Source organism: Psammomys obesus, unplaced genomic scaffold (assembly GCF_907164565.1).
Source record: "Psammomys obesus unplaced genomic scaffold, mPsaObe1.curated_primary_1811, whole genome shotgun sequence".
NCBI lineage: Eukaryota > Metazoa > Chordata > Mammalia > Rodentia > Muridae > Psammomys > Psammomys obesus.
Window position 1 is genome coordinate 7,862,391 of NW_026596240.1, and position 14,472 is coordinate 7,876,862.

Here is a 14,472-nt window from a genome sequence, read left to right on the forward strand (position 1 = left end):
AAGAGGATCAACATCAGAAGAAGGAGAAAAGAGAGAACAAGTCAGGAGCCTGACACTGAGGACCGCTGAAAGGCTTTGCCCTTCAGATATCAAAGCAGACACTGAGACTTATGGGCAACCTTTGGGCAGAGTACAGGGAATCTTATGAAATAAGTGGGAAACAGTAAGATCTGGAGAGGACAGGAACTCCACAAGGAGAGCAACAGAATAAAAAAAGCCTGAGCAGAGGGGTCTTTCCTGAGACTGATACTCCAACCAAGGACCATGCATGGAGATAACCTAAGACCCCTGCACAGATGTAGCCCATTTGGGTTACAGTATCCAGGTGGGTTCCATTGTGATAGGAACAGGGACTGTCTCTGTCATGAACTGATTGACCTGCTCTTTGATTACCTCCTCCTGAGGAGGAAGAAGCATTACCAGGCCACAGAAGAAGACAGTGCAGACACTCCTGATGAGACCTAATTGACTAGGATCAGAAAGAAGGAAAAGAAGACCTCCCCTATCAGTGGAGTTGGGGAGGGACGTGCATGCAGAGGGTGGAAAAAGGGAGGGATTGGGCTGGAGGAGGGAGGGACCCATAGGCGGATACAACGTGAATAAAGTATAATTAATAAAGAATTAAAAAAAAGTAAAAAAGAAAAGGGCATAGATGTGGAATGAAGCTTTAGATAACCTGTTTACAATCTCCTACTTGTGGTCCATTTAAATAACCTTGTTTACTTTCTTGCACTTGTGGTCTAGTTTGAATAGTCACCAGGGTAGTAGGAGGAAGTCCTTCATATAACAGCAGAGAGGGAGAGCAAGAATAAGTTTCCAACCAATGTCTGACAAAACAGCCAAGGACATGGAGAACAGACTGTTCAAGGCAGCCAAGGGCACTTAGAAGCACAAAAATGGATTGGCCTGGGGAGAATCTGGCACAGTAAGATGATTTTCTAGGTAGAGTCTGATGTTGCACAAAGTAAGATAGCCATAGACAGAACAAACCTCCAGGCTGAGCTGAATTTCCCTTGCATTTTAAGTTTCCCCAGATGTCCAATTCCCATGACCCTTAGATTCACAGGTAGCCAGGAAACACCTTCCAGGAACTTGTGCAAATGGAAGATGAAGTAGCCAAGAAAGAAATACAGAGGTTTCATTGGAGAATAATAAAGACTTGTGAAAGTTCTAGTGTAACTTAAGTTTTATCCCACTCATTACTTTAATAAAGACCTTAGTTGATATTTAGGTGACATGTGCCAATTTCTGTGTAAACTTTGAATAAAAATGTTGCATTAAGGGCAGTATACTTTCTAGAAACTTTTCAATTGCATCAATGTCACTTGTCAATTTTAGAATTATTTCCAAATTCTGTAAGACAAAGGAATTCATTAATAGACTGAAACAAAGTCTAAAATGGCAAAACAAAAATTTAACATTCATGTACCTGACAGTGAATTGATATACAAAATATATAAATATCTGAGTTAAACCCCAGAAATGCTAAAATTTAATCAATAAACAGACAAGTGAAAAGCACAGACATTCTTTTCCAAGGATCAAGTACAATGACCAAACAGATACATTAAATAATGTTCAACATCCCTAAGCTTTGGAGAAATGCAAAGCAAAGTACATTAAAATGCCATCTCACTCCTGCCAGAATGGCTATCATTAAAAGAACAAGAGCAATGCTGACACAACAGAATGACATTTGCAGAGTGTGATACTGAATTGACAGAACTGAGATTTATCACTACACAGGATCAAACAACTGTGTATTCAGTGATTACACTGTAATCAGTTACATAGCTCATTGGCTAACAACATGAAAGTAGAAAAGAGAACAACGACTTGAAATTTATCTCATCCTATGTTCAGAGATAAAAGTGTTAACCATTTCCCCCAGAAGGATTATAGTAGAAAACTCAGATGGCAAGTTTCAGGAGTTCTTTTCATTAGAAATGGAAAATGATGTCTTCAGAGAATGAGATCTTCCAAAGAGTAGCCCATTTTACTGAGAAAATCTGTTCTACTTTTTATTGCTGTTGCTGGTCTTAAAAATTGCATCATAATCAAACCCTTTGTTCATTACTCAGAGTTCCTGTATTCTTGGCAAATTCTGTAGTTTATTATAGATATTTAAAACACCGTAAAGAAACCTCTGAAGCCCTTTTAACATAAGGTTGAAACTTCTGGTCAAGTGTGGTCAATGATGTAGCTGCTGACCTCTGAAAAAGAATGTTCTTAGAATTATCAATGCAAGTAGAACTATGGTAGGCAATCATGCTTTTCGTCCTCTTTAGTGTCAAGCATTCCCTAAGGAACATGTACTGTAGTTGTCCTCTCAAAACAACAACACATCAACAACAGACAAATCCTAGAACAACTGTAGGAAGTCACTAAAAAAATGAAAGCAGAGATTGTTCAAAAAAAAATCACAAATAGTGTTGGTTAGATAGCTCAGTGATAGTGTTTGTCGTACTCTAGGTCCAACCTCAAGCACCTCAGAAAAAATAAAAATAAAACTATCATTTGGTACACCCCATAAAACCTGCTTTTCCATTTCTTGTTAGATTGTTTACAATGGCTAACTTCTTGGATAGGTTGTGTGCCCAACAGCTGATAAAGAGACAGGAGTAATATTATGTATATTTGATGATGGTCTTTTATTCAGTCATAAGAAAGAATAAAATTATTTCATTTGTAAAAAATGGGTACAATATTACACCACTGTATTACATGAAATAAGTTAGATTTAGAGAGACAGATACTGTTTTCTCTTATCTATGTGACCTACATTTTAGATGCACACACACACACACACACATTTGTGTGTGAGTGAGAGTGTGTGTGTGTGTGTAGAGTGCAATATAAAAACACAAGGGCTACCATTTGAGAAGATAAAGACAGCTAATAGAGTAAACACTAGAGGATAATGGGGAGTGAATATGGTCAAAATATGTGAAAGTTTTGAACAAAAATATTATTGTGAAACATAATTTTTCACAATAGTTATCAATATTTCTTTCGAATATAAACATTTTAATATATGTACTTATTAATACATATATCACACAGTTGGGACAATCAATAAATAACAGACTTTTTTCCTAGGAAAATGTGAACCAAAGAGGTTTTTTAGGAGATCCCTTTATTGTCTTAGGTGGTACTTACTGAAAACGCTTCAAAGCAAAGGTAAATTTCTTAGCGGAACAATGCCTTATGTTTTATTTCAAGCACATCATTTTAAAGAGTTTGGATGCCCAGCACTCTCTCTTACCACCATCCAAAGACAAAAGTCTAGATAACTGTAAAATTTTACTTGACAAAAGCAAAGCCATTTTTGCTGTTTCCTCATCATACTGCTCAAGGGGAAAATCATAGAGGAAAATTTTCTCTGGTTTATTATTTGATTAAAAAGGGAAATTGCTAGTAATTTGAAAGAATCAACCGAAATCAAAACCAGCTCATCTGCGGACAAGCTAGCAAGTGCAACTGGGAAGACGTTGAATTCACCTGAAAAGCTTTTGTAAAACTTGGGCATTATCTTTGCTGTTCTTAAAACACACCCATGGCAGAAAGAACACTATAGACTTCTTTCTAGCTGCTCTTGAGGGTAGCAAAGTTCTCAGCAGTTTGAAAAGAAGAGGGAAATCCAAACAGTGAGGGAAATATAGAAGGCTTCATAGGAGACTGACAGCCTGAGAAGGATCAACAAGTGGGGAAGGTCAGACAGCTGAGGTTTAGCATTTCCCCACACAGACTAGGATGGGACAGAAGGTGTCTACATAATCTGACGTTTCAACTAATTTCCTCCCTGTCTCAGGAAGGCATCTTTCTCACCATGCCCGGCTGCACCTGCCTCTCCTGCTCTTGGCCCAACACATAGCCCTGCTATGGAAGCACATGAGGCATTCCTCTGCTCTCCTGCCCGAGTTAGCCTTTAAATTTCTGGAAGGAATCTGGTCCCTCGTAAGCTGTTCAGGGACACGAGAACCAGGCACTTGTTTGCTTCTGGGGAAGGACAATAACTGGTCTTTAACCTAGGAAATTTGCCAGCTTGTGTGTGGGAAGAGAGCTGCACCTGTGCCTTTCCCAGGGTGTGTGGGGAAGGGGCTGTTACTGCTGCCAAGTTCTGTGTGTCAGTGCCCAAGGCAGGCTTTCTGACATCAGGGTCCTCCGGCTCCTCCCACTCCTCTCCCACCCTAGATTTTCTATTCAACTCTGTTGTATATAAAAGACCTACCTTTTCCTAGCCCGACAAGACACCTTGGTCTGAGCCTGCAGGTAAAGACTTTTTTCGCAGAAAGGAACTTGTAACATAAGTTAGACCCCTTATATGTGAGGAAAGTAACAATGAAATTTATACAAAAGCTACTAGCAATGATGCCTCAGAAGAGCCACAGCTGCCTTTGAGTTTCAGAGTCTGTATGATCCTTTGGAGAGAAATGTTTGAGCATGTCTGGTTCTCAGACAGATTTCATGCACCGAGGAATAGAGAACAGAGACCTTGGAATGAATCAGGGGTTCTCTGTTAATGGTAGAATTTTCTTCTCTGTGTTCTTTGATAGAGATTGTTGATCTGCTTCCTATGCAAAAGGCAGTCTGCTGCTCAGCATGGCTGGAAGCACAGCATACTTCATCCTGGCCTCATGCCTGATGCTCCTGTCTCCCAGCCAAGGTGAGTGAGATCTTTTCCTAGAGTTTATTTTCTGAAACTATCGCTTGATGCTATCAGCCCACCCCTATCAACATGGTGCACGTGGAGGAAGGAAGAGTCCATGTTAGTCATGTGTTGAGCCTTGTTACTGCTCTAATTCCACCTCTTCTGGGATTTTAAGGTGAAATTTAAAATCATCTCTTTTCTATGGAAACTGAACTTTGATTGGCTCATCTGTGTAACTTCAGATCTTATGAAAGACTTGAGGGGGCTTGTGGGAATAAAAGGAATGAAGATGTGAGAGGATTCCTTTGTGGGGAAAGGTAGAAGTTGGAACTAATAATATAATAAATTTCCCTGGGAAACTCATTGTGAGTTTTTTGTCTTAAAGAATGTGAGATGGCAGAGAAGTACAAAGATGCAGGAAGTTGAAGAGGCAGTCATTCCAACTCCATGCTTCATCACTGAGTTCCTGCTGAGGAATTCTACCAGTTGTCTCATCTTCTAGCCTTAGCCTAGTCCTGGGAGTCTCCTTTAACCATTTTTCTTAGGCCAAGAAGCTGAAGAAGACCTGCCTTCTTCCAGAATCAGTTGTCCAGAAGGTTCCAATGCCTACAGCTCCTACTGTTACTACTTCATTGAAGAACGTTTAACTTGGGCTGATGCGGATGTGAGTAGAGAAATGTATGGAAGGCAGATACTGACACTTTCTGGTGTGTTTAGAGGCTTCATTGGAAGCCTTGCCCTATCATGGCCCAGGTTTGCTTCCTCAAGCATGTCTTTCATTTTTTAACCTTCCCAAGCACAGATCTAGGTGGTGAGAAATAACATCATTGTGACCATGTTTTCACAGTCTTCTTCAACCTCTTTCCTTGGGAGGACCTAGTATAGTGTTCAAAACTTTCTTCACCATTCAGTAATCTATTCTCTTCCGCTTACACAGCTCTTTTGCCAGAACATGAATTCAGGCTACCTCGTGTCTGTGCTCAGTCAGGCTGAAGGCAACTTTGTGGCCTCTCTGATTAAGGAGAGTGGTACTACAAATGCCAATGTCTGGACTGGCCTCCATGACCCCAAAAGGGTGAGTATGCATCCTCTTTTTCTCCTGATAATCAGGCGATGTGGGAGAGGTAGTCTTCTATGCAAGAGCTAGCTTTTATGGTGTTTGTATGACAGCAATATCTCTACATATCCCAGAATGTATGGGATTTGTAAGGATCACTGAAGATAGTTGTGAAGGATAGGCTCCTTATTATTCTTTTCATGTATGAACAGGTTTATTCTATTTCAAGAAAAGCATTTCTGTGTGTCTTACTCTGATCTGTCTAGGTAATCTCTGAGTTAGACAGAAGCTACTTGTAAGTGATCCAAGAGAAGAGAATTTACTGTCAATATACTAGCAGCCAATAGGATTATCAATTTTTGCCTCCAAAAAGATAAAATCTAGTAACAACTTTCTGTAGTGAGTGTTTATAAATTCTATAAAGTGAAAAGCTTACAGTTTTGCAGTACAGAAGAAGAACTTGGACATTCAATTAAAAGTGAAGCTGAGAGAAAAATCCTATGGAATCTCATGAAATTAAAAAGCACATTGCAGTTAATTCTTGAAACGTTTTTCTCGTTTCCTAGTGTACACATAGGACAGACCCTTTCACTCTTTCATGATTTGCAGATGCTCTTATTTCACCACTTCTCTTCTAGAATCGCCGTTGGCACTGGAGCAGTGGGTCTATGTTTATCTACAAGTCCTGGGCCACCGGGTCTCCAAACTCCTCCAATCGCGGCTACTGTGTATCCCTGACTTCAAACACAGGTGGGAAATGAGGAATCCCCATAAAACTATTTGCCTTTGTTCAGGTCTTGGGATAGGTTGGAGAAAGAGACATGCAATTCCATGTTTAAGAAATGGAAGTCAGTCTCTTTCATTTCTTATCATGAGTCTTTAGGAGCCTCTTGGTCTGACTTTTCCCCCTCATTTTATAGGGTACAAGAAGTGGAGAGACGACAACTGTGATGCACAGTACTCATTTGTCTGCAAATTCAAAAGCTAAAGTCATCTGAAGCAAACAGATTTCTAGAGTTAAATCAAAAATTTCTGTGGAATAAAAAAAATTAAACTGGACCATCTCTCAAAAGCAAATTAGATACTCTCTCCTTGGACAGGCTTCATTGAATCACAGGCCTATGGTATCTTTATCTACACTATTTTCTGAAACGCTGTAAAATTAAAATAAAAGTACCTTCCCAATCTGATATATACTGAATCAGTAATATACACTGATGATATTTTACTGTTTAAAATAAAAGAGATTTTATAATTTTCAGACTTTCTTGGTTAAGGAGATATGTAAAATTCTATCTACATACAGGTTAATTTATAAGCCCATTTTCACCATAGTTGAATGTATACATAAAAATTCTACCTAAAAATCTTTATGCTTGCATGGGCTTATAAGACTTATTAGAGATTTGGCAAATAAATGCATGAGGGCATTGATTCTCTAGAAGGATTCAAACAGGTAAATTTTAAGGAAGCCATTTTCTTTGCTCAGATAAGCAAATTAAAATCATAACTAATATGGCAACATCAAGAGACTTCTCAGGCCTTGAATGCTTAATGAATCAGTAGTAGAAAAAAACTGAGGCCTACAAGCCTATAATTAATGTTAAATGCCAAACTTTAAACTAATGACTAAATGAATTTATGATGAATTAACTAAACAAAATATACTGTAGTACTTAATTGCCTCTTTAAGTATATAAAATTCTGAAGTGTTAAGAGTGAGAATTTTTAAAAAAATAGTTTTTCAAGGAAATGGCTCAGTCTCCAAACACTGATTATCATAATGATACATTTAAATATGATTTGTCAAATCAATTAGAACACAGATTCAGAATATCACCACCAGTTATAGAAATCACCACCAAACAAGAAAAACACACAGATGCTAGCCTCACATATGTTAGAGGCAAATAGTTTGAGGACAAAATGATGAGAAATATATGATTCAACGATAGCCATGAAGGCACCAATATTTCTGTACTATAATGGGCTGATTACCTCGAATACTGTCACGTACCCAGAACCTTAACACTTGAGAAGGTGAGGCCAGAGAATTGCAAGTTACAGGCCGGGTTGGGCCTATGAACTTCAGGCCAGACTGGGATAAATACGCAGACCTTGTCTGAAGAACTTAAAAGACATCCTAGATACACTCATCTTTTAATTTTTTTTAATGTTATTTTTAGTTATGTGTGTATTTGTCTAGTGGGGGTTGGGAGTTATGTAAACATGAGTACAAGTGATCCCCCAAAAACAGAAGATAGAATCAGATCCCCTGGAATTGGAGATATAGGTTGTTGTCAGATGCCAGACATGGGTGCTGAAAAGCAAACTTGGGATCTGTGAAAGGACACTGCATGCTTCCAATTGTTGAGCCATTTCTTTAGCGCCATATCAGTTTCTAAAAGAGGATCATTTTATTTTGGTAAAATAGTTAATGATTTGAAAGGTAAAATTATTAACCATTGTGCATAACCACAGATATACCAAATAAATGTGACATACAAGGTAAAAATTGAAATATATAGATAATTCAATTATTGAAGTTGACTTATAATTTGAGGAGTGCTAAAAGGCCCAGGGACTGGGTGAGTGTAATATGTTTTAAGAGATCTAATCAGCAGTTCTCAAGCTCTTTGTCTAGACCCTTGCAGAGGGTCAAACACCCTGTGCACTGGGGTTGTATATCAGATATCTCGCATCTAAGATATTTGCATTAAGACTCATAAGAATTGCAAAGTTACACTTATGAAGTAGCAGCAAAAGTAATTTTATGGTTGGGGATCACCATAACAGAAGAAACTGTATTAAAGAGTCACTGCATCAGGAGGTTGGGAACCGCTGCTCTAAGGCATCATCTGCACAGCCATACAGACATGCAGTCTAGATCTAGCAGCAGTCAAGTGCATGTCGTAGTCAACGAACACGATACCATGTGTAAGCTCTGAAAACGTGAAATGGCATCAGGAAAGCAACTTAGTTGAAGAGAAGGCACAAGCCCTGTGAAATTCCGTATTCTAAGCATGACATGAACATGGCAATTGTGAACTCAAGGCTGGTTGGCTTTCTAACCTTCAGTTAGTGGGGGCAGGGGCTTACTGGGCCTTACCACTAACTTTTTATTTATTGGCAACTAAGAATGTCTTAAGGAAGAGGTGTTTATCATTGAGGTGAATATCCATTGGTGGATTCACTAGGCTTTGATGGTTAGTTCTAAACACAGAGCTATACAAATGGTCCTAGTTAAATTCTGTGGCACACTAAAAAAAAACAAAGCAAACAAACAAACAAAAAACAAATGTGGGAAAGATATTTGTAAAGAATACAGGGTAGTAGGAAAAGGAAGGAATTAAGAAATGGTGTGGGAAAATTGTCAAAGACGACAAAAATATTAAAAGTGCCAAAAGTCCAGGATGCCTGCTGCTGTATTGGGTCTTATAGATGTGTCAGGGAAGCTGCACCTATCTCATCATAGTTGCCTAAATAAAATCTGCATCATGGTACCACGAGTTGACATGCCAACATAAATGGGGGGGGAGACCTATAGACAACCAATGGTTGCAGACAGAGAGGAAGAGAGAGAATCAGTTTTCTTCAGAGTCTAGTATTAAGTGGTCTGCCCTAATCATATATACATATGAACAATAGACAGACTTAAACAAGGTGTGTGCATGTGCGTGTGTGTGTGTGTATGTGTGTGTCTGTGTGTTTCAAACAATAGCTAAAGTAGAAGATCCTGCATTTGAAAGAGATTGCAGGAAAACACAAGAGGAGCTGTAAGAGAGGAAGGATGACAATGATGTAAATACAATAAGCAATAGTAAATAAATTTTCTCAAAAATTATTTAAATAAAAAATGAGGACATGGGACAGAGAAAACATAGTATATTATGTAAATGTATAAAACTGTTGAGGAATAAAATTTGTCAATAGAAGATAAAGTGGGGAAGAGCCTACAAGTCACTGACACAAGAGACAACTTTCTGAACAGAACACCAACAGCACAGGCTCTAACATCAACAATCAACAAATGGGATCTTATGAAACTGAAAAGCTTCTGTAAAGCAAAGGACATAGTCATCAGAACAAAACAACAGTCTACAGACTGGGAAAGGATCTTCACCAACCCTATATCTGACAGAGGGCTGATATTGAGAATATAAAAAGAACTAAAGAAGTTTAAAAGCGATAAATCAAGTAACCCAATTAAAAAGCTGGGGTACAAAGCTAAACAGAGAATTCTCTGTAGAGGAATATAGAATGGCAGAGAAACACTTAAAGAGATGCTCAACATCCTTAGCCATCAGAGAGATGCAAATCAAAATGACCCAGAGATTTCAACTTACACCCATCAAAATGGCTAAAATCAAAAATTCAAATGACAACACATGCTGGACAGGTTGTGGAGAAAGGGGAACCCTCCTCCATTGCTGGTGGGAATGTAAACTGGTACAACCACTTTGGAAATCAATCTGGCACTTTCTCAGACAATTAGGAATAGTGCTTCCTCAAGACCCAGCTATACCACTCCTAGGCATATATCCAAAATTTGCTCAAGTACACAACAAGAACATTTGCTCAACCACATTTGTTGCAACTTTATTTGTAATAGTCAGGACCTGGAAACAACCCAGATGTCCATCAACGGAGGAATGGATACAGAAATTGTGGTATTTTTACACAATGAAATACTACTCAGCAATTAATTACAAAGAAATCATGAAATTTGCAGTCAAATGGCGTGATATAAAACAGATCATTCTGAGTGAGGTATCCCAGAAAGAGAAAGACAAACATAGTATATACTAACTTATTTAGACCTATAATATATGATAAACATAATAAAATCTATACACCTAAAAAAGATAAACAAGACAGAAGACCTGGGATAAGATGATCAGTCCTCACTTAGAAAGACAAATGGGATGGGCATTGGACATAGGAGAAAACAAGTAACAGGACAGAAGCCTACCACAGAGGGCCTCTGAAAGACTCTAGCTAGCAGTGTATCAAAGCAGAAACTAACACTCATAACCAAACCTTGGGCAGAGTGCAGGGAATCATATGAAAGAAGGGGGAGTTAATATGACCTGGAGAGGATAGGAGCTCCACAAGGACCAAATATATCTGGGCACAGGGATCTTATATGAGACTGTTTCTCCAACCAAGGACCATGTATGGATCTAACCTAGAACCTCTCCTTTGCTTGGCTGTAGCCCATGGTAGCTCAGTAACCGAGTGGGTTACCCTAGTAAGGGGAGCAGGGACTATTTCTGCTATGAACTCAATGGTAGGCTCTTTGACCTCCCCACCCCCCAAGGGAGGAGCAGCCCTGCTAGGCCACAGAGGAGGACTTTGCAGGCAGTCCTGAAGATACCTGATAAAACAGGGTCAGATGAAAGGGGAGGAGGTCCTCCCCTATCAGTGGACTTGGAAAGGGGCAGGGAGGAGGTGAGGAAGGAAAAGTGGGACTAGGAGGGAATGAGGGAGCAGGATACCGCTGGGATACAGAGTTAATAAAATGTAACTAATTATAAAAATAAGCATAGAAAGAAATGTTCTTTAAAGTCTTACCTCTACTATATATTAAACAATTTAAAAACCATTAAAGGTATATTGAAAAAAACAAGGTATTTTAAAAACAAAAACACAAATAAAACCTCATGTTTGTCGTTATCAAAAAGAGACATCTTTAGGTAAAAAACAAATAGTAAAAATTCCATGCTGCATGGAACAAAGCAGATGATTCTAGTGTAGCTGGTCAACTGGCACCAAGCAAGCACTTAAAGGCTTCAGCTCCACTCTTTGTTCATTTCTCATCACCAGAAATTTATATTCATTTTTCTTATTGGATGACCAAACCAGGAAATGGTAGAAAGGGCAAGCCGGCTAGTCTGGACATGTCCAGCCTCAGGCTCTGACAAAATTTCAGCTGTTGCCTTAGGTACTTTTGTCTCTTTCCCATCTTGTGGTTTAGGGTTATTTGGGCTCCTATGTTGCAGCTGCAGTGATACAGATGTTAAGTGGCTGATGACTTTGATTTTCCTGTTCTCTTCCTAGCTTTTTCCATCTATGTTTTCAGTGGCCCAGGAAAAAATGTGGTCTGTAACCCTGGTACATATTCTGTCTCACTGGTCTACCTTGCTCTCTTACACCTGGTTTCAGCACCCTCCATCATTTTTCATGGCTCTCAAGGGTTAGAATACTGTGGTCAATATCCATAGTGTCTCTGCATATATTAAGATACTTCACCTGCAATAGTACCTGGCCTTCAAGAGTGCTTCCTGATCCTTGTTTCTTTTCTCCACTTCTACTGTTCTGATAGTGTTCCTGGATATTATGTGAAGGGCCCCTAAGATGTGGATAGTCTATAATGGTTACAATCTGCTGATATTTATTGCCTTGAACTGGAACTCCATCAGGGCCTGTAATATTTGCTGCCTTCCCACACTTTTCTCCTTCAACAACATCAAATCCTACAACCCCTCCATCTCCTATACTATGAAGGGACTTCCTGGGTTATTCTTTATGATAGTGTACAAAAATGCCTTCCTTGGTGTCATTCATGTTAATGAAACCATATCAGTTTCTTACATTGAACTGTTTTACTGTTCCCAAAAAAAACTTCCTTGGGATGACTTTTTTGTCCCTGCAGGTGGGTGCTACCAATGTGAAGCTGCAAGGGACATCACTGCTTGCACTGCAGCCCCTACAGACTGGCTTTGTGTCAGTGCCACTGAAAGTGGGGGGTGGTGTGTGTGTGTGTGTGTGTGTGTGTGTGTGTGTGTGTGTTGGTGGTTGCTGAGTCTGATTGCAGTACTATTGACTAGGGCCAATAGTAGTGGGTAAAGCTCCTCCCAGGGTAGAACAATAACTCGTCCTATGGTAGTGGGGCTTTCAGGGATCTCTGGAGTCGACCCTCCAATCCTGCTCCTGACTGTTCTGAATTGTGAAGGAATAAAATTTATTAATAAATTTAGAAGACCTCAGGTTGGGCCTGGTATGTGTTGGACATTCCTTCTATCTCTGCTCTATTTTTACTCTTGCACATCTGTAGGCAGGGTAAGTTTTGGGTCAATATTTTTGTGTCTAGGTTGACGTTCTCCTTCCTCCACTAGGAATCCTGACTAGTTAGAGGGTGGCCTCTTCTGTCTCCATAACACCTATTTACTAGGAACCAAGCTAGAGCACTCCCATATCCTCCCAGAAGCCTACCCTGTCTTGGGTCTCCAGATGCCACAGAGATGCCCATGTCCAAGGTTTTGCTTCTCTCTGCGAGCCCTTTGTCTTCCTGCTCCCACTCTACCCAGGTCTGATCTCCATCCTCATTTCTCTCTATGCTTCTTCTCCTACCCTGTTCCCTCTCTTCAAATACTTTCACTGTCTATTCTGTTTCTCATTCTGAGTGCAATTAAGCATCCTCTCTTGGGTCCTCTTTGTTAATTATCTTCCTTGGATCTGCAAATTGTAGTAAAACTAAAATCCTCTTATAAGTGAGGAAATACCATGTGTGTCTTTCTGAGTCTGGGTTACCTTACTCAGAAAGATATTTTCTAGTTCCATGCAGTTGCCTGCAAATTTCATAATGTCCTTGTTTTTAATAGCTGAGTAGTATTCCATTGAGAGACCCAAACACTGAGACTGGACTATTAAAGATACTCTGCTATGCTTACAAAAAGGAACTAGCATAGCTGCCTTCTGAGAGATTCTACCCAACAGTGGATCCAATCAGATGTTGGGATTTAAAGTCAAAATTTGGGGGAGCACATAGTGTCTTGTGAAAGAGTGGTGGAAAGCACAGAGGGACCTAGAGGAGATAGGAGCTTCACAAAAAGACCAACAACCAAGTAATCATGACCCAGAAAGACTTGCAGAGACTGAAGCACCAACTGAAGACCATGCATATACTGGGCCCACCTCCTACACATACCTGATGTGCAGCTTGATTTTCATGTAGTTTCCCCAGTATGGGAAGTAGGGGCTGTCTCTGACATCGACCTGTCTCTGTTGCCTACTTTTCAATCACTTCCCCCTGGTGAGGCACCCTCAACAGGCTACAGGGAAAGAGGGTGTTTTCTGTACTGATGTGACTTGACATGCTGAGCTGGGATGGATTAGTGGGGAGCTCCCCTTCCTGAGTTGTAGGAGAATGTTGATATAGGAGTGCAGAAAGCAAGAATGCAACTGGGAGGAGAGGGGGAAGGGGGCTACAACTGGGATGCAAAGTGAATAAATAAATAAATGATAAATTTAGAAGATAAGATGTTTAGGAATACATTTTAAAAGAAGCATAAATCCAGAGTTTGTCACTGGAAAAGACTAATATTCTGTATAGATTATCCAAATCTAAGAGATCACCCCTAAATACATACATATATGAGCAACATTAACTGAACTCAGCAGACTGTGTACACACACACACACACACACACACACACACACACACACACACTACGTCTGTGACAAGCTGGTGACCTAAGTGCCAGATATTGTCCTCGGAGGATATCAGGGGTACTCAAGCAGAAACACTTAGCAGCAGAGACCATAGAGACTGAAGAGGATACCCATTAACTAGACTGGTCTCCTAGCAGAGACACCCACAAAAACTTCAACCCCAAATTTACTCTGCCTATGAGATGTACAGGCTGAACTGCCTTCTTAAGCAATAGAGGAAGAGGGCATGCTCAGTCCTGATGCAACTTGATGAGCTGGGCTGGATAGAAAGGCATTTCTATTCCCATTTATAAGAAAAAAAGGGAGAGGG

General features: G+C 39.8%; 1 protein-coding gene and 1 pseudogene across 1 annotated transcript; one reads left to right on the forward strand and one right to left on the reverse strand.

Moving 5' to 3' along the window:
- Nucleotides 1-4,201: 4,201 nt before the first annotated feature.
- On the forward strand, nucleotides 4,202-6,969 carry LOC129668430 (lithostathine-1). Its single transcript, XM_055596437.1, has 6 exons — nucleotides 4,202-4,272; nucleotides 4,557-4,666; nucleotides 5,197-5,315; nucleotides 5,589-5,726; nucleotides 6,347-6,458; nucleotides 6,629-6,969. Exons 2-6 carry the CDS (start codon nucleotides 4,603-4,605, stop codon nucleotides 6,694-6,696), a joined length of 501 nt encoding a protein of 166 aa, XP_055452412.1. The 5' UTR covers nucleotides 4,202-4,272; nucleotides 4,557-4,602; the 3' UTR covers nucleotides 6,697-6,969.
- A 4,817-nt stretch (nucleotides 6,970-11,786) lies between these two features.
- LOC129668393 (Y-box-binding protein 1-like) lies at nucleotides 11,787-12,960 on the reverse strand (annotated as a pseudogene).
- Between the last annotated feature and the right edge of the window lie 1,512 nt (nucleotides 12,961-14,472).